The 20245-nt window shown below is 33.1% G+C and overlaps 3 protein-coding genes across 4 annotated transcripts; 2 read left to right on the top strand and 1 right to left on the bottom strand.

Moving 5' to 3' along the window:
* The first annotated feature begins 210 nt into the window (after nucleotides 1-210).
* Nucleotides 211-5497, top strand: LOC125818041 (aspartic proteinase 36). 2 transcript variants are annotated; one of them, XM_049497548.1, is made up of 10 exons: nucleotides 211-692; nucleotides 1880-2009; nucleotides 2112-2359; nucleotides 2457-2684; nucleotides 3568-3730; nucleotides 3900-3973; nucleotides 4080-4176; nucleotides 4462-4528; nucleotides 4943-5014; nucleotides 5181-5497. In XM_049497548.1, exons 1-10 carry the CDS (start codon nucleotides 451-453, stop codon nucleotides 5351-5353), a joined length of 1494 nt encoding a protein of 497 aa, XP_049353505.1. In that variant the 5' UTR covers nucleotides 211-450; the 3' UTR covers nucleotides 5354-5497. The 2 variants fall into 2 exon arrangements, with proteins under 2 accessions (XP_049353505.1, XP_049353504.1); XM_049497547.1 differs by having other exon boundaries at nucleotides 350-692; nucleotides 2109-2359.
* A 445-nt stretch (nucleotides 5498-5942) lies between these two features.
* On the bottom strand, nucleotides 5943-12584 carry LOC125818035 (uncharacterized RNA-binding protein C1827.05c-like). Its single transcript, XM_049497542.1, has 9 exons — nucleotides 12489-12584; nucleotides 11369-11488; nucleotides 9432-9546; nucleotides 9251-9306; nucleotides 8345-8392; nucleotides 8142-8239; nucleotides 7329-7398; nucleotides 7035-7145; nucleotides 5943-6302 (listed from the first exon to the last, which is right to left on the bottom strand). The coding sequence occupies exons 2-9, from the start codon at nucleotides 11471-11473 to the stop codon at nucleotides 6255-6257; spliced, it is 651 nt and encodes a 216-aa protein (XP_049353499.1). The 5' UTR covers nucleotides 11474-11488; nucleotides 12489-12584; the 3' UTR covers nucleotides 5943-6254.
* Nucleotides 12585-18405: 5821 nt separating this feature from the next.
* LOC125818277 (agmatine coumaroyltransferase-2-like) lies at nucleotides 18406-19731 on the top strand. The gene has a single exon (XM_049497821.1). The coding sequence runs from the start codon at nucleotides 18406-18408 to the stop codon at nucleotides 19729-19731; it is 1326 nt and encodes a 441-aa protein (XP_049353778.1).
* The last annotated feature ends 514 nt before the right edge of the window (nucleotides 19732-20245 follow it).

Raw genomic sequence — 20245 nt, 5'->3', positions numbered from 1 at the left:
TTCACTTGTAGCCTATAGGGAGTTGGACGTAAATTGAAGTTAAAGAGTGAAAAAAAATAGAAATATCTCTTACTTTATTTATTATACATGAAAATATAAACGTAACTTATAAAATTAGTTGATATAAATATTATATCGAATACGTTATTATTGAAATAAGATAACGTATTAAAAAATGTATATATAAAGGCAATTCAACCATCTGGGAAACTTCTGTTATCGTTTCACTTTCTTTTTTATTTTCTCTCTCAAAAGCAGCAAAAACAGAGCACTTTTTTTTCCCTCTATTATTCTTCTCTTTGTTTTTTATTCATACAAAAATATTTTTTTTTAAATAAAAATCATTCTTTATGTATAATACATAAAAAAAATTATTTTTTTCCTGTTGATATGTTCTTGAACAATTTATAGATAAAATTTTAGCTGTCGGTGAGATTAATTAGGTAGAGTATGTTGTCACCGGTGGTGTTTTTGGTGTTTCTATGTGTAATTTCTCCGGCGGCGGCGGTGGTGGGTGACGGCGGAATGACGATGACGTTGCAGTTAGAAAGGGCTTTTCCGACGAGTCATGGAGTTGAATTGAGTCAACTCAAAGCGCGTGACCGAGTTAGACATGGACGAATCTTGCAGCAATTTTCTAATGGGGTTGTTGATTTTCCAGTTGAAGGCACTTATGATCCATTTCTTGTTGGGTATTTAATTTTTTAACTCTATTTTGTGTTTATTTATTTGCATATTGTTGATAATAACGTAATGTTTTAGCTGCAAGAACTGTTCTTGATGAGATTTTTATGAAATTTACAGTTGCTTTGTTTGGTGATTTGGTTAATAGTGAATACTTTCTTTGTTAGAAGTTTGTGTTGGAAATTGGGTAGTTTCTCTTTTTTGAGAATTGAAGGAAAAAAAGTTGTGTATTTTTGCTATTTGTTTGCATATTATTGATGATATTATGATTTTAGCTTCAATAACTGTTCTTGACTATCTGTTTCATGAATTTTAGCTAATGAAGTATTCCATAGTATGGAGTTTAAGAAAACAAAGAAGACTTTTGAATCTTGTCGTGGTGATATAAAGATATTTAGAATGTACCAAAATGTTCTTTAATTTTGTGGTTTTAAATGTGTCCTATGGAAAGTTAGAATTAGAGAGTGGCCGAAAAGAGAAAGAGATGTTGTTTTTTAAACAGACTAAAGAGAAGGAAAGTTAGACAAACCATTTGAAATGGAGGGAGTAATTGATTTGTTGATGATTTGGCTGATAGTGAATAGTACTTTCTTTGTCAGAGGTTTATATTGGAAATTGGGCAGTTTTCTTTTTTGTCCTTTTATTAAAGAATTTTAAGGAAAAAAGAAGTGTCTTGAACTGTATTTTTGCTATTTATTTGCATATTATTGATGATATAATGATTTTAGCTTCAAGAACTATTCTTGACGATCTGTTTCATGAAATTTAGCTAATAAACTAGTTGTTTTTTTTGTTGATGATTTCATTAGTATTGGGTACTTTCTTTGTCAGAAGTGATGTTGAAAATTTGGTATTTCGCTTTTATTTATTTTTTAAGAATTGAAGGAAAACAAGAAGAGTCTTGAACTGGTGGTAATGGTAATTGGTAAAGGTTGTTTCGTTGATTATTTCTTGGGTTTGTTAGTTGTATAGTACTGTATTAATACTTGCACTTCAATCCCTTTTTCTCAGTGGATTGAGTATGCACTTAGGTGGATTTGTGGCTTTGGAATTCTTGTTTACGTTGTCTTTCTTGGTTTTTTGTTAATTTACTGATGTAGTGGCATTAATCATTTTTTGTAGCAGTTTTTTGTTTAATTTACAAGTTATGTATCCATCAAAGTGAATGTTAGTTGAGATTATGATTTTGTTTCAGGCTTTACTTTACAAGAGTTCAGTTGGGTTCCCCTCCAAAGGAATTCTATGTGCAGATTGATACTGGAAGTGATGTGTTGTGGGTTAGTTGTGCGTCTTGTAATGGTTGCCCAACATCTAGTGGACTTCAGGTTTGGATATTATTATTCCTGCAAATTTTGAGTGTGGGAATTTTGGTTTTGAGCATACAGTTGTAAGAATAGCGCTTGATTAAATTTTGATTTTCATAGCAGATTCAGTTAGAATTCTTTGATCCATCAAGCTCATCAACAGCTCGACCGATCTCATGTTCAGACCAAAGATGTGCTCTTGGAGAACAATCTTCTGACTCTGGGTGTTCTACTCGAAATCAGTGCGGTTATACATTCCAATATGGTGATGGCAGTGGGACATCAGGTTATTACGTAGCAGATTTAATGCATTTTGATACAATCGTGGGGAATTCTTTGATGACAAACTCGTCTGCTCCTGTTGTTTTCGGGTGAGCTATAATTCATCTTAATTATTTGAGATAGCATATGTTACTTCCGCTACGTGTCAGTATTTAACCTTATTGTTGTTGGGATTTTATGACACAGATGTAGCACATCACAGACAGGTGACCTAACTAAACCTGACAGAGCAATTGATGGGATCTTTGGATTTGGGCAGCAGGGCTTGTCGGTTATCGCACAACTTTCCTCCCAAGGAGTGACCCCAAATGTGTTTTCCCATTGCTTGAAAGGAAGTAATGGCGGAGGTGGTATCTTGGTGCTAGGTCAGATTGTGGAGCCAAATTTAGTTTACACTCCACTTGTCCCATCACAGTATGTTATCTCTTTCTATGGCGAGCTTGCGTAACTTCATTTCTTTCTTGGTGTTCGTGACTGCTTCCAGTTTTTCTTTGCCGAAAATTTCTTGCAAAGCTATCTGATCTGCGCCAAATATTGGCATAGTAAAGGTATTCTTGGTAGTCCTTTAATCAAATCTCATCTAAGATGATAAAAAGAGACGCAGCGAAAGCTGCACATTTGGCTAATAAGTTCTCTTACCCGGATATCTTTATGTGAAGTTTCTTTTCTTTGATTTATATGCACAGTTATTGAGTTTGAGATCTGAAAGTTATTTTTAAGAAAAATTTACTTCAGCCCAATTTGTTTGGCGGAACTACTAAAAGGTCCCTTATTATAAAAGTACTTTTTTGTGTCTAGTGGAGTCTACGATAAGCCATGTCGGTTCTTGTAAGAACATATCATTAAAGGCAAAATGGGGATGTAAAATTTAAACAATTGATGCTGGGAAGTAGAAAATTTGCTTAACAATTTAGGTGGGGATATATTTGATATTTTTACGTTGTTAGTAATTTGAGCTTTGTTTTCCCAATAATCATGCAAATATCTTTTCCCAGGGAGCTGAACTATGCACTCCTCGCTCCTGATTAATTTATAATCATTGTTACTATATGGACTTTTGAAATTGATCAAGCCTCCAATGAAATGTGATCAGATGGTATATTTAATGTATAAACCTATGCTAATAGAGCTTTGATTTTCCCATTCTTTGGCCCAAAGTAAATATGGACAACCTGAGTTGTGTACGTATTCCTTGTGGTTGGATATAAACATGAATTGGACCGACCATTTGTCAGCCGCCTCTGTTTTTTCACAAATACCCCGACTTACGTGTACACTTTTTTTTTTCTTTCACCAGGCCACATTACAACTTGAATCTTGAGACTATTGCTCTCAATGGGCAGACATTGGCCATTAGTCCACAAGTATTTGAAACATCAAGCAACAGGGGAACCATAGTTGATTCTGGAACGACTCTGGCTTATCTTGCTGAAGAAGCTTATGAAATTTTTGTTAATGCTGTAAGTTATATTATTCGAAGGATCTTATGATTTGTTTGCACTTGAGATTTAGATCATTCACGGTGTTCATCTACTAATATTGGGAAAAACTTCAATTGAATCCATTTCAGCAGTATCAACTATATCATCAGGAATACTCCTTATAACTCGTAATCTTTTGCTCGTGCAGGTCAGTCAGGCTGTTTCACAGAATGTGCGCCCTCTTGTTGCCAGGGGAAACCAGTGTTATCTAACCACCTCCAGGTTTTCTAAAAAAATTGAACTTTGGAGCTTCCAGTCTCAAAATGTTTCTGATGGTTTAGTTTAGTTTGTACTGAAATTTTGACTAGTACTTTTTTCTTTTGTGCAGCGTTGGTGATATATTTCCCATGGTGAGTTTGAACTTTGCCGGTGGTGCAACAATGGTATTAAGGGGTGAGGACTACCTTATACAGCAAAACTCCATTGTAAGTCAAATTTTCTTCAAACTCGTTAATGATGGTTTATCTTAAGCATGTTAACCTGCTCAAAACTCTACTTCAAATTATTGTTTAGCTATTCATTTCGAAGAATGAGAGATATTCGTTATATGTCGCTACCTATTACTTTGTCACATATTCTATTCCAATATGTTCACCGACCACACTGTGGTCAGAAGCTCTTTAATTCTTTTAGTGCCCCCAATTTAATTGTGAAAAGTAATCTATCACATCAAAATAGTTTTGCACTGAGTACAGTTTATGCTTTTGTAGGGTGGTGCTGCTGTCTGGTGCATGGGCTTTCAGAAAATTCCGGGCCAAGGATTGACAATTTTAGGAGGTAATCCCCTGCATCTGATCTCATTTTTAACTCCCTCGTTTTGAATTTCTCATGACACCATCTCTTTCATTGATATCTGCTTGCTGACATAAAGCGGTTAATTTAGATTCGTTTACGTCCTGTAATTTTAAAGGACTGTCACAGAAAAAACTTTAGCACCAGAAGAATCTGTTCATAAACGTTAACGAGTTCACCTGGTAGATGTTTTACCTGATTCATGCCCATTATTGCTTTCACCTCCAGGATCTCTTTTTTACCTTCTACTGGTTTTGATCATTTCATGACTCATAATTTGTATTCCATATTTCACATTTTACAAACAAAGCATTTGCTTTTAATGATTGTGCCATTCTAGATGGACACAATCTTCTTCTCTTCTTTTTTGTTGATTCATATGTTTATATTTCTGTGCAGACCTTGTTCTGAAAGACAAGATTATTGTTTACGATCTAGCTAGACAACGGATTGGATGGGCCAATTACGATTGTAAGTCATAACTCCATACGATCTTTGACCGAACTTAAAAAGAACACATCATACTACATACAGTTTTTTAAACTATTTCGTCTCCGGTAAATTGAAGTATAACTTTAGTCAGTTGTCGAGTTAAGCTAAGACATGTTCCATTGTCCAATGTATATTTAATTATCAGGTTCGCAGGCTGTTAATGTTTCTGCTACCACGAGCAGAGGGAAAACTGAGTATGTCAATGCAGGACAGATCGGTAATAGTTCACCACGTAACGACCCTTACACGCTGCTATTAAGTGTCATTCTAACTTTTGTGTTGCAAGCATTAGTCTTCGGCACTTACTCATTCTTGTAACAGTTTGGTATTGTGGAAGTCAACTGCTAAATTCTTTCTCATTTTTGTATAGCCCGCTGTCCTATAGTTATTTATTTACCGCGGTCGATAAAGATTTAGATTTCTTTCATAGTAGTAGCTCTAGTTCTGTTGTTTGTTCAGACACCTAGTTCCACATATAGTATACTCATGTAGTTGTTAAATTTGTTGTAAAGTAGATTTCAACACTTGTGTATTACAATAGTATCCATACAGAGTTACCATTTGATTTTGAATGAAAATTTTGTTAAAATACTAGTCAATTATAAGTTTTCTTCAGCCAATAGTTTTTGGCTAATGTCAAAGTATTGTCTTGCCAAATACTGATCAATTATAAGTTTTCTTCAGCCAATAGTTTTTGGTTTGTCTTGCCACTGAGGGATATATTTTGAAGTTTTTAAAAACTGGCTCAGGATAGTGTTTGAAAATGACTTGGACACGCGCTTACAGCTTACAATTTAAATAGAAGAAAATAACCTTATAAATATCGAATGTCAGAAAGGAATACTCTGGAGTCTGGTGTACCGATGCATGAGCTGATTATATAACATTGTTTTTCAACTCAAAAATCAAATGACAAAATGCTTTACAGTTAATTGATAGATTCACGGTATACTATCAATAGACAAAATTGTCAAATTCTTCCTTGTCTTCTCCAAGTTACACAACCACTTTTTTCTCTTCTAATTTTTCAAAATAAAAGAAATCCAATGTTATCGATGGCTCAACAAGCCTTTGACAACATCATAAGTTTACTCTGCAGCAAAATAATGCGGCCGTTCATCTGTCAGTTCAGCTGATCCTCAGTTACACCGCGCATACACATAGTAATCTACTTGTAGCCATAGATACTATTTTGCTGACAAGCTTTTCTTAGAAAGATCTAATCCGTGAACCTGATCTTCTTTGGTGCAGCCTGAATTGCACCCACCTGCAAATCACATTGTAAATGTTAAAAATCACTTTTATGCTTCTCTTCAGACTAATTCCAGAAGTGTTGCAACTGTCTTGCTCTTTTTCATCTGCTAGACGAATAACAGAGGCCTCATTTCTACATTTTTGACCCGGAAGAATTTTCATGCAATGTTTTATTATATGAGTTGTCATGTACTAAGTAACATGTCTGAAAACCTCTTTTTTAAAACAATGGTTGTGTCCAACTTGTCCGCAACTCGATTATTCATCAGGTACTGCCACCTCTCACATGTCTAAAATGCTCTTTTTGGTTCTGACAAATGTGGCTATCTAAGAACAGATTTCTCAATCACAATGCCTTCTTTGAAGTGTTATATGTTTCTCATGGAACTAGTTTTTTTCCTCCTCAAGTTTATACAAGAAAATTCCTCAATTTGATAGATGCTGTTTTCTTAATCTAATCCTAAATTTGGATGTTCTGTAATTTTCTGATAGGCTAGGAAATTATCTGCATACGCATGTAACATCCTTGTGTCGATCTTCCTTCTAATTGACATGTTAGGTACTTATTTCCTTCCTAATACCATGCTCAAAAACATTAGTCATTTCTTATGTAATGGAAATCCTATCCAAGTAATTGTCAAATTAGCCAACAGGTAGTTCCTAGACCAGTTAGTAAACATGCATAAATAAGTAGAATTTGCAGCACAAGATAATGTGAAATGTAATAAAGAACATTTGCTCTTACCATTTCTGGGCACTCGTAATCAATCCCAGCTGCCTCGATCCTCTTTTGCCTCTTTTTGTCACGTTTTAGAATTTCTCCAACCAACTTATTATGCTCTACCAATGTTCTTTCCTGGATAATTATCATCACTCCATAAGTTTCACATTTAAACCAGTTCAAAAAACCATGTATCTCAAACTTTGCACAATTATGGAAAAGCGAATGAGAGTTCATATATAACTAAAAGCAATGTATCTCAATTTTTTGCATATCATGTAAATATCTGTATCACACACATACAAGATCAAACACTACCTTGTCCTGACGCTTCCTTTCAATTTTAACCCAGTCCAACGGTTTGTACCAGCGGTTCACACCTTTCCACCTAGAACCAAATATACAAATTAGAGCCATACCTAAAAAGAAGAGGAAAAAAAGACTATCTAAATTGTCAGTTCATGCAACTCCATGCTAGAAACAAGCTTCATTCATGTAAATATCATCTTCATGGACATTCTATGTTTAAAATTCTTAAGGATGCTAAAATAATTCCTACATTTGCTTCCTTACATATACAAGTCAGTTTACATACATTAGCACAAATAAATTTCTTAACACCACTTACATATGCATCAGACTATTCGATGCCAAACTCACTCACAATCATAATGCACAAAAACTTGGTAAGAAAAATGACATCAATTATACATAGTATAAAACATTATATGAAACATAATGGTAAACTCCATAGAGCAGAACTGGCATTGTGGAACCACACGTCATTGGGATTATTCAGAAAGGAGAACTCTCTGGACTCTAGTTTAGGAATACTTCCCTTTTTATTCTTAATCCAGCCACAATATTGCTAATTGTCATCAGGTTGCTTCTGAAGGTGGAATATTTCAGGTTAGTCTTTTCTATTGATAATTTTCAAGCATTTCAACCCTGTAGAACTCTTATCCATCTATTGGTAAAAGTTATATATCACTTGGAATCTTAGACCAAGAACATTGGTTAAGAAAAGACTATTATCCATCAATTCAACCACCACTTCAGCAAGCAGATATAGACTTTTAAAATATGAAATTTTATGATGAATGACAATTGTCTTCAAAATGAAACCCTTACAATCTTGGATGAACATGCTCAGGAGGAATAAGACGAACTTGCAACAAGTGCTCAAATAATAGATAGTTATGCATGGTATCTGCAACCACTTTAGCAACCTGCAATTGTCCAAAAAAGATAATGATTAATGGAAAGAAAATGACCAGATGGATTCTCTAAATATGGGTGCATAACACACTAAATTACTCAGGAATAGGAACAACCTCAGGGGACTCAAATTCGATGAAGCCAAAATGCTTTGATTTTCCTGTCTGTCATGAGGAAAAGACGCAAGGAAAAAAAAAAGAAATAAGAAAAGAATCAAAAGATTACCACATAGAGAGACAATAAGAAAGTAAAAGTGTATCATGGACTTAGAAAATTGAAGGATATATCCAACACGAAGTCCTTTACTCCAGAAGCCATATTGTTGGAAATTATGGATAGTGTTCTTGACACACCTAAACTACAAGAATTTCTGCATAATTTCCAACAATTGGACCACAATTTAAATACTTTGAAGATAAACATATCACAATCTTTACGTGGAACTTAACAAGTCCAGAGCATCTGTTAGCTTCACCGATGACAGACTACAACGTCCCATAAGGAATGGGAGAGATATGTCTATTCTATTTTTTAAAGAAGAAAAAATCTGGTGAAGGCTTGCTTTTTATTGGAAAATGTGGCTGGAAATAGTGAACATTAATATTCACATGCAGAATCATACTGTAGTAAAGCTCCACGGCATATCATATTCTAAATTCTATAGTCACTGCAGCTATCCGTTTTTAAATACTATGACTAATCATAGATGATAAAAAAAGTTGCCATCACTTTTAGGTACTTGAGTAAGCCCATACCAACCAGCTTGGGTCTTTCTAAGGCTTAAATTGTCAAATTATAAGTTGCGCGGACTCTGCACTTTCGATGCCACACCCGTGTCGGGTTCTCCAAAAGTACACTACTTTTGGAGAATCCGACTCGCACCCATTAACATTTTTGAAGAGTTCGAGCAACATAGATCAGATTGTGACATATGACGAAAGTAGGTCAAGAAGACAAAGCCAGACAAAGATGTCAGACTACACGGATTAATTTAAAGATAAAGAATCAGTTGAAGTATTCACCTTTTTATTCCTTGCAAGTCTAAGCCTCTTAATTGTACCAAATTGCTTAAAGAAACCTAAAGACAACAACAGCAGAAAATGGCACAACAAAAGTTATTTAACTTTGTAATGTTACAAAGTGATGCAAAAGCTAAAAAGGCTTAGAAAGGGGACGTAAAAACTCAATGTGAGAAATGCAAACCTTCCATTTCATTCTCATAAAATCCATGTGGAATCCTTCCAATATACAATATTGTCGCTTTACTTTCCCGTACTTCAGTATCCGGGAGTTTTCTAGCCGGCCCACCTTCCAATGGCTATTACATATAAGGAAAACAAGTCAGAAAAAGTAAGCCATCACAAAAAAAAAGTCATCTTCTTTCTTCTCTTCTTATACAACAGAGCTGCTGATTGACTACAGTAAAGAAGATACCATAGTTTGTTACAGAAGACAAAGGAACGACACGCAATGTAGTTTTGTATGATCCAAACAACTCATACTCTTGTATGTGGAGAATAATTGAGCATGAATTGATACTCGTTGGCTCAAATTTACGTACCAACATTGCCACATCTATTGACGCGTGACCCATGTTTAGTGACACTTAAAACCAGCTACTCCCTTTGTTCCAATTAATGTGACATAGTTTGACTCGAAATGGAGTCTAAGAAAGAAAGGAGGACTTCTGAATTTCATGGTTTTTTAACTTTTAAACATGCTATGACATTTGTGTGGCTACAAGTCTTTTGATACTTGTGGTCTTAAACATGCCATAGCATTTGTTGTTTTCCTTCTTAAAAAAATGACATAACATTTGTGAGGCCATAGAAGCTTCTCGTTAAGGGAAGTTCATATTTAATTTATTTTCAAATATAGAATATGAGTAGTTCATATTTAATTTATTTTCAACTATAGAATATGTCATTTTTTGTATGGCCTAATAAAGAATCAGTGTCAACATAAATTGGAACTAAGGGAGTACTAATTTTGATTAATGTATGTCGAAATGTTTTTTTTTTATGACAAGGGAAACCCGCAGCCGCTACCTTTGGGTGCGCACAGGGTAAAACCCCCGCACCTATGCAATAGCTCGCAAACCACATAGAAGAGGTAACCCGCACTAGGCAAACCCGGTGCGATGAGCTCGACCCAGAAGGCAAACCCCTTGCTTTCGCTGGCAAGGGGTTTCGAACTTGAGACCTCCAACATGGAAGTCCCAAGCCCAAACCACTGGGCCACATCTATTCCTATTCAAAAGTAATATTTACGTTATTCTAAAGATGTTTCAGTTATCTATTTAGTTTTCCATTATTATCTCCAAATGTTTTTTAACCAGGAATCTCTCATGAGAGTTTCAATCCAAAAATCACATGACATCACTCTTGTAAAAAACTAAAATATTTCAAGTACTCCATAATATCTTTTTTTTTTTAAATAACAGTGTCCATGTCAGCTTGTGGCAGGTACTCCACCTTATCTGCAACTACATCTTTTTGCTTTAGATCATGAAGCACTATTAGAGAGCCAGGAAACTATTTTTCTTTTACAAATGTTCTAAAGTCAACAATTCTATCTCAATTGTAAGTTTAAAAATTTACATGCTTTGTCAGGATATTATATGCATATAGGCTACTTCTATTAGAACTGCCCTATAAGTATTTAAGAATGGTGGCTAGTTTCATCAAATGTCTGGGAATCTATTAGCCAACAAAACATTTACTCCATTTTTTTTCTTCAAGTTCCCTTGCCTGTCCTACATAGCAAAGATCTTCTAACAATCTCCCAACAACCAAATAGATAGAAAGAGTTTTCGACCATCACAACACACATTGAGTCATTTCAAACATATATACCAAAAAGACAAACTAACATGTAAATGAAAGAAACTAAAAACAACAACAACAAACCGAGCATAATCCCACAAGTGAGGTTAGGAGAGGGTAGAGTGTATGCAGACGTTAGACCTTACCCCTACCTTGAGAAGGTAGAGAGGCGGTTTCATATAGACCCTTAGGCTCAAAGAGGGGAAGATAGAAACTAAAAACATGAAGGGAAAAATTGTTCTCAACGGTTCTCCCACTCTAAGAACTTCTTGAGGATTGAGGAGCTTTACTAACTTTAATATGCCAGAAACATACCAGAAAGTCAGCAGCTTTGTCTTTAGAAACTGAAGAAGCAGAGAATTCGCTAGCACCCTTCTTCAACTTCTTAGTTATGCTTTTCTTCCTCCCTTTGGCACCCATCTCTGTCAAAACAATCTTGGTAGACACAAAAGAAAACTCATTACTTACACAGGAAGTATTACATATTTGACCATTCTAGACCCATTTTATCAAACGGGTAGCAAGTAAAAATGCAAATTACCTGTAAAACTACTAACAAAATGAAAAAAGAGCCACTATTATTTAGATAGGTAGCCAGAAAAATGCAAATTCTGCCTAGATAAAAAACCCTTAGTCTACCTAAAATTTTCATTAGAAATACTACCAATCACAAATATGGACCTATATATCGAATGGGTAGCGAGTAAAACAGTGAATTCACATGTAGAAATCTTAAACTGGGAAAAAGAGCCACTATTTCCTTGAGTCGAGGGTGTATCAGAAACCAACTCTTTATCTCCCAAGGTATGGGCAAGGTTTGCATACGTCTCTACCTGCCTAACCCCAACTTTTGTTGGTTGAAAAATGAGCCACTATTAGGTAGCCAGAAAAATGCAAATTATACCTAGATAAAAATCCTTGATCAACCTAAAAAGATTCATGAATTACATTACAAATACTATGATCACAAATTCAGAACTATTTATCAAATGGGCAGCCAGTAAAACTTCAAATTAACATGTAGAAATCTCAAACTTCAACTTCCATATAGCAAAGTCTGGACACCACTCAAACTCGTCCCCACTCTGTCTGGTGCACACCCACACTGACGTTACACATAAATTTGGAGGTGCCTAGATGATCATTTTGGAACAAAATTACAGTGTTCAACTGCCACACTGGAGTCAAATTGAGATGTCTAGATATGCATACTCAAGTAAAATTGTTTACATGACAATTGAAACCGAGTTTCAGTGTCTATTTATGCATTCTGACTTCAAATAAACATGTAAAAATCATAAACAACCATGAAAAACAGTCAAAATTATTCATATTGGTAACAAAAAGAAGAACAACAATTTAACTAATTTAAACAACACAGCTGAATTTGCTCTATTCATTGCAATTATAGAGAAGTATGGATGAAACTAATTACCAGAATTTACGAAGCTGAAGAAAGAGCTGCCGGCCGCCGGAAAAAGAGATACAGAGGAGGAGCAAAGCGGTAAGTGGCAGTCACAGGAATATGGGCAAACCTATGTTTGTTGAGTTTTGTGTGAACTAGAAAAAGTGGGTATGGGCTTTATGAATTTAAATTCTATTGGGCTTATAAATGTGATATTGGGTCCAGAGTCCTAAAACGGGCCTAAGCGACGGGCAAACACAAACGTGAGAGCAAGAAATTACACGAGTAATGAACGACCTCAAAGGAGGAGGAAGTCAAAAACTAGGGGTGCCAATTGGACGGGTTGGGTTAAGTTTGGGCGGGTCATAATGGATTAAGACAATAATCAGGTCAAGATTCAATCCAATCTAAATTTGCTTTAGGTTAAAAAGAGTTAGGTCAAAACTGGGGTGTACAAAACTGAACCGAAAATCGAATCAAACGGCAAATCTAGTCAAATCGAAAAAAAAACTCGACTAGTAGTTTGGTTTGACTTGGTTTGGTATTGAAAAAAAAAAGACTATATTTGGGTTGGTTTGGTTTTAACTAAAAAAAAACAACCCGACATTATATATGTAATTTTAAAATTTTATTTTATACATAAAAATATTTACTTTGATATAATTTAAAAATATTTCTTATATTATTTCATTGTTTTTATCTTTTAATATATTATTTCAAGTTTAAAACTTAAAATTCGGAATGGTCCAATAAAGATTATAGTTCATAGATGTTGATAATTATAATAAAACTTAAATCAAAATCAAATTAATATTAATGCAAAAAGAAAATCAATTCAACACTAAGAATGACAATAATATTGAATATTTGTTCTTTAGTTTTACATTGGTTTAGACAATTAAAATACATAATCTGATTTTAATTTTCCTTAAATATTTAGTAATATAGCTAAATTAAACTTATAATTTTGCATGATTTAGTAATTTAAAATTGTGATCATTTTCATTATGACTTTGCAATATTTATTTTATATGATGATTTCATTATTATTTTTTATTGAATATTTTTGTGTCATCAGTACTCATCTCATATTTTGTGTTATTTTTTTAAGAAACACCTTAGATAATTGTATTTTGGTTGGACTAAAGAAATATTTTAGAGCACAAGTTAATTCTATGTTTGTATGCAAACTTTATCGAAAAAATCCAAAAATCTGAAAAAAATCTGAGGTTTATTATTTTGGTTTGATTTATAAATTTAAAAATTTGACACAATGGTTTGGTTTGGTATTTGAAAAATCCGAACCAACCCGAGGTTGAAAAACCCGAAAAAATCTGAATTTTGTTAGTTTGGTTTGGTTTATAAATTTAAATTTTTTACACAAATGGTTTGGTTTGATATTTGAAAAACCCGAACCAACCCGGTCATGTACACCTCTAGTCAAAACGGGTTAGGTAATAAGTTATATAACTGGTGAAGACCCAACCCAATCTATTTTTTACTAAACTTGATTGTTTTATTTGTTCTTTTGAACTATTTCCGTACCTAATAAAAAAAATCTTTATTATGGCTATATATAACATATCAAATTTGGAAACAAGTTTTTGAAAAATATTTTGACAAGATTTCTCATGAGTCAATTCGGGTCAGATATCAACCAAGTTTTCAATGAGTTGAAATGTGTTGGATTGAAAAGGGTTGAGCTAATGAATGAGCCGGTCAACAACTCGCCCAAACTTAAACGGGTTTGATGGACTGAGCGGGTTAAGTTTGATTTTGCCATCCCTAGCAAAAACCATGCTTTCAAACACATAACCCAATCCGGTCCAAAAATTATCTGAAATGTGAGAGTAACTTATTGAGTTGTGTCATTCATTTTCCAAATGAGATGGGATCAAGTCTTTAGGTTGTTTAAGTAGATTGAGTGACAAATCGATCAGAGATGTATTTTACACAAAAAAGGTGAGAATAATAAAGAAACGATGCAATCACACCAAATCGATAGTTTAACGAAATAAGACTTTTCGTTGTTATCTAACGATGAATTTAACGATACAATATAATAAAATTTAATTATAAATCAAGTCAAACATTATATTTAAACTAATAGATAACAATCATTCAAACAAGTTCAGACATATGGTTAAAGTTTGGTTGTTTTAATATGCTTGAATTTTAACAATGCATAACTTGAGACACCATATATCTAACATAATTAAAGTTATTTTGAAATGAATAGACGTAAAAGAAAATACAAAAAAAAAATACAAATTAAATAACAATATCTAAATAAAATACCATTAAATTTTCACTAGTAGTATATATCATACTAAACCGATCTAATTATCTGTAATTGTATGAACAAAAGAATTTGTTGCAAGTATAACTGTATAACCCAATTATATCAAGCCAACTAAAGTTAACATGAACGTTATATTTTGTAAAATAAATATCAACATCAGTGCAAATGCTATAATTGAAATTTATAATCATTCATTAATAAGCCATCTAGAATTTAAAGTTTATGAAATTTCAGTGATCTAGTATTAAAACGAGAACTTTAATGTAAGTATCCAAGCGGAATCAAACCCTCATTGAGGAGAGCAATGTTTATGCAAATTTCAATTGTATCGCTAGATCAAGAGCCTACTTTGTTATTAAATTCTCAATAAATATTTCTTATATTTTTAATTAACTTCTCAATATATATACAAGATCTTCACAAAAATTATTAGCTTTTCAAAAAATCACGCCTTATACCCTAGATCCGCCCCAACATTCATCTGTTATCTTCTAATATATGTACTCCAACTAATATGAGTGTTATGTTTGACTTTCATCTAAATTAATTAGTAAAACCCTACACCAATAGAAGGATTATATATATCAATTGTCAACTTTATGTATAGTGCCCTTATCTGTTCTTACTCATAGCCACCCCTATTAAAAATATCAAAGTCAACACAAGAATCTACCTAATGTCAAATTAATTGTTTTTGCCAAGTATTAAATATAGAATGCGAAAACAATGAACCATTAGCTAGATCAGAATATGTCATGGATGAGATAAATAAGAAAATTGTATCACATAAATTGGATGATAAAATAGTTATGTTTACTTCTTTATTATTTTTTTCTATCACGAAATACTGATATATATATATATATATATATATATATTAGTACCCTTTTTAAAAAATAAATTATATCAGCATATTCAATTTGTTTTTGTAATTAGTTTGGGTTTATTTTTGGTTTGGGTCGTGGACTCGTGGAAAACAATTCGAATTAGTATTTTTCTTAAAAGGATTTCTAAGAATATATATTCGTGTGTTACATTCAAATGAGTCAGCCTTGTGTTAAGTCTTGTAGCCCCAATTTACAAAATATCTTATAATTGAATCATAACAAACTATGTCAGCTCATCACCAATTAAACACTAACTAGTCAACTAACTAACAAATTAGTAACTAACTAATGAAATGAACAACAACTAAGTAATGTACCAGATTCATTGTGTGATATAGTCTACCTATGGACCAAGTTCATTATGTGATGTACTTGAACATAAAATTATAGTATATTAGGTTCTTAATTCCATTTGAATTGTAATTTACCAATGATATTTAGGAGAGAATTCTATGATAAAGATATACTCTTGGTATATAAACAAAAGAAGGAGACGTGTGAGATGGAATTTGTTGAAGTAGTGGTGATTATAAAGTTATAATTAAATTAAATACTCGTATATCAACATCAGGAAAAAATTTGTGAAATTCTTTTTGAAATTATAGTCTCACCTAAAAATTTCTTACCTACTTTGAGAAAAGAATGGCAATATAATATAACATAGATTTCTAATTAATTTTGATTGAATTAAAGTGACTTTTTATGGAAATAATTGAAATTATTCGAGTTACAAGTGTAGGACTATGGAGAAAATTAAAAATTGAAAACTTTTCCTATGTTAAATGCACTAAAGATATATTCAACTAATTTGCTTATTTGTTTTACTATCAAAAAGTGAAATTTGATACTAATAAAGAAATGAAATTTGAGTTTTTTTGAGGATGGGGATTGTCCAAATCATCTAAAGAGATTATCTATCTGGTTAAAGTCTAATGTGGAAGTGAGGCTCTTCAATATCGATTATGTTCCACGCCTAGGACTAAATATCTTAAGTTAGCATGGACAATATAATTTGGGGGATCCAACATCAGAAAATCAAGAAATTAAATGTGTTATGCTCCGATATACTTTAGTAAAGATATGTACTAGTTGAATCCCAAAAACTAGTTAAAAAGGTGAAGATTGTCCAAACATTATAACGAGACAATGTTATCACATAACTGCCATCACCAAAAGTTAATATTGTGGAATGGTAAATATTCATCTTTAATAAAATATCTAATTTTTCAATCCTAATTCCTAAGTGTATAGTCACTTTTGATATGGAGCATTTTATCGCCAAAATGAGATTTTCTAATGTAAATTTAGGGGAAAAGGTCTGAAATACATCCGAACTTTGACCGAAATTGCTGTTACGATACCGAACTTTGAAAAGGACCTTTTACCCCTCTACACTATTTAATAGTTTATTTTAAAGGTATATATGTGCCCACGTGAACATCATAAATATTGCATCATTATAAATAATAATGTGTCCACGTGGACACATATATACCTTTAAAATATACTATTAAATAGTGCAGAGGTAAAAGGTCCTTCATAAAGTTGGTATCGTAACAACAATTTCAACCAAAATTAAAATATTTTTCAGACTCTTTTCCCTAAATTTAAATAACCGATTGTCTTTAAGTACTAGACATCAAGTGAACGAAAAAGAGATTCGGGAAATGATACGTATTAGTAAAAGTTATGCAACAGAAGAGTATTATACTAGGCATTTTTATTTTTTCTTCAAGTTCACTTAGAAATTCAATTTGACAAAAGAAGATTATATACTATTAGATTTCTAAGAGACAATATCCCAACTACAATATCATGTCATATCTTAATTAACGATGTGGCGTTGTTTTTGTTTATACACAGTGAGTTACTGGAGAATTTATGACTTTTTTTTATGAGAGACGACAAAATATTTTATGTTATTATTATTATTATTTAAAGAAGATCAACAAAAAATTCGAATAAAAATTATCCTCCACACAAGTGCATGGTGATTTTCAATATAGCTTTGTCAATCAATACGATAATAATAGATAGAATCATCTAGTAATGTTTGTGTCTGCATATCTATATTATTATATATACGATTTAATTATTTTTAAAAAAATTCTACCTGAATATGAAGATGTTTTAATTTGTATACCATTTTGCTTTTGGCCAACCATTAATGTTTGCATCGAAAAGGCTATCTACATTGCACAATCTTGTGAAACAGTCCTGTTCTGTGTGAACACGTCTTGCTTCGTGCATCAATTACTTCTTTTTTTTTTTTTTTTGGGTCATGTAAACAACTTATTGGTAATAACTTAATTAACATATAGCCTATAGACACTATATAAAATGGTGATGCATCATGCATATCACACAAATTTTTAAGTTGGCAAAAGATATATAACTGCAATATAATTCAATTAAAAATACTATTGTGATGAAATTCAAACATTGTTATCACCTTAAATTAAAAATGATGACCAATTAATCACTTGGACTCAAGCTAATTAGTAGTTGATGAGTTTGAACATGCCATTAACTAACACAACCAATCTTTTATTTTTCATTTGTTCTTAGTTTATAATTCTATGCCCATTTTTTTTAATGTACAGGAAAAACACGTCTTTGATTAAACAATCAAAAGGATATATTTCTATAAATACCTAAGTATGCCCTCACCACTATCTCAAACTAAAAAGAAAATTTTTTGTTCTCTACTTCTTAATTTCTTTGTCCACATAACCAAAAAAACAAAAGGAAAAAAATTATGAAGATTAGAATAGAAAGTTCAAGAATCATTAAGCCTTTCTATGAACACACCCCTCCTCCTTCAACAACAAGCCACATTCCCCTTAGTGTCTTTGATAAGATCACATATGAGGCTCAAATTGCTATCATATATGCCTACCACCCTCCCACCCCACCAAATATCGCGATTGAATTAGGTCTTCGAAAAGCCGTAGGTGTTTATCGAGAGTGGGGTGGAAGATTAGGTGAAGATGAACATGGAAATCGAGTGATTCTCCTCAATGATGAGGGTGTTAAATTTGTGGAGGCATCGTCTAGTAGCACTCTAAATCAAGTAATGCCTTTCAAGCCTTCACCTTCTTTGCTTAGCCTACACCCTAGCTTGAAGGATGTGAAAGAATTGGTGCAAGTCCAATTAACTAGGTTCACTTGTGGCTCCTTGGTGGTTGGTTTTACCGCGCACCACACGGTAGCAGATGGTCATTCCACTAGCAACTTCTTGGTTGCATGGGGCCAAGCTTGTCGAGGCCTCAGAGTCAATCCTCTTCCTCTGCATGATCGTACTGTTTTCACCCCTCGAAATCCTCCTCTTATTGAGTATCAACATAAAGGGGTTGAATTCATGTCTAAGTCAAAAAAAGAACATTCACTTAATGAAGTTCATCATATATCTGAAGATGTGGTTGTACACAAAGTTCATTTCACAGTTGAGTTTCTCGCGAATCTTAAAGCAAAGGCTTCTTCCATGAATGGAAATAACAAGCCTTATAGCACCTTTGAAAGTCTCCTTGCACATTTATGGAGGGTCATAACCAAAGCCCGCGGGCTAAGTGGATTTGAGTCAACCCAAATAAGAATCTCAATCAATGGTAGAACGAGGTTGAACCCAAAAGTACCCAATGAGTACTTTGGGAACTTAGTCCTATGGGCATTCCCAACAACAAAAGTGAAGGAATTACTACGAAAACCTCTGCCACACGCAACAAAGCTCATTCATGACGCTATTGCAAAAGTAAACAACGACTATTTTAGATCGTTTGTTGACTTTGCTAACACCAAAGCAAAGGAAGAAGACCAACTTGTCCCCACCGCGGACATGAACAAGCACATACTTTGCCCAAATATCGAGGTGGATAGTTGGTTAAGGTTCCCATTCTACGACCTAGATTTTGGTACGGGGTGCCCGTACATGTTCATGCCTTCGTATTTTCCTACCGAAGGCATGATGTTTCTTATACCATCTTTCGTCGGAGACGGAAGTATCGATGTCTTCGTTCCTTTATTCGAAGACAAATTGCCCCTCTTCAAGAAAATTTGTTATTCCTTGGACTTGCTTGAAGATTAAAAGCTTCAAATTATTAAAATTGCTCTTACTTTATAAAAAAATTACTTAAGTTTTATTCATCAATAAATGTCAATTTTCTCACACAAATTAAATGAGTCGTTTTAGCCTTAAAATTCCCTACTTGTAACAATTTTTGTATGTAGATGAGATGTCAATTAAACAAAGATGTATTGTTTACACTGGCTCATACACTCAAAAATCTATTGTTCTTTCAGTAAAAGCAAAATGGAATTAGTTGTAAACTTTGTCACTAATTTATCCCTAGATTGTTCATATCTAACAAAACTTTTTAGTTATTTATCGCTAATCTATCACTAAATAAGATTAACAACAAACTTTATTGTTTAACTATATAATTTGTCCATCGTTGATTATTTTTCTTAGTAATGTTTTTCTTCATTGCAATTCTCTTTTTTTTTTTTTAGATGTTGCTTCTTTCTTTCTTTTTTCCAAAATGTTCGGTCTATTGTTGGGATCTAAATAATTTGTTTTGTCAATATGTAGAAGTAGAGGA

The sequence above is a fragment of the Solanum verrucosum genome, unplaced genomic scaffold, assembly GCF_900185275.1.
Source record: "Solanum verrucosum unplaced genomic scaffold, falcon-dt-bn FXZP01000253.1, whole genome shotgun sequence".
In the NCBI taxonomy this organism is placed as follows: Eukaryota; Viridiplantae; Streptophyta; class Magnoliopsida; order Solanales; family Solanaceae; genus Solanum; species Solanum verrucosum.
Note: the sequence above shows the minus strand (reverse complement) of the source record. Positions and strands in the feature narration are given on the sequence as shown.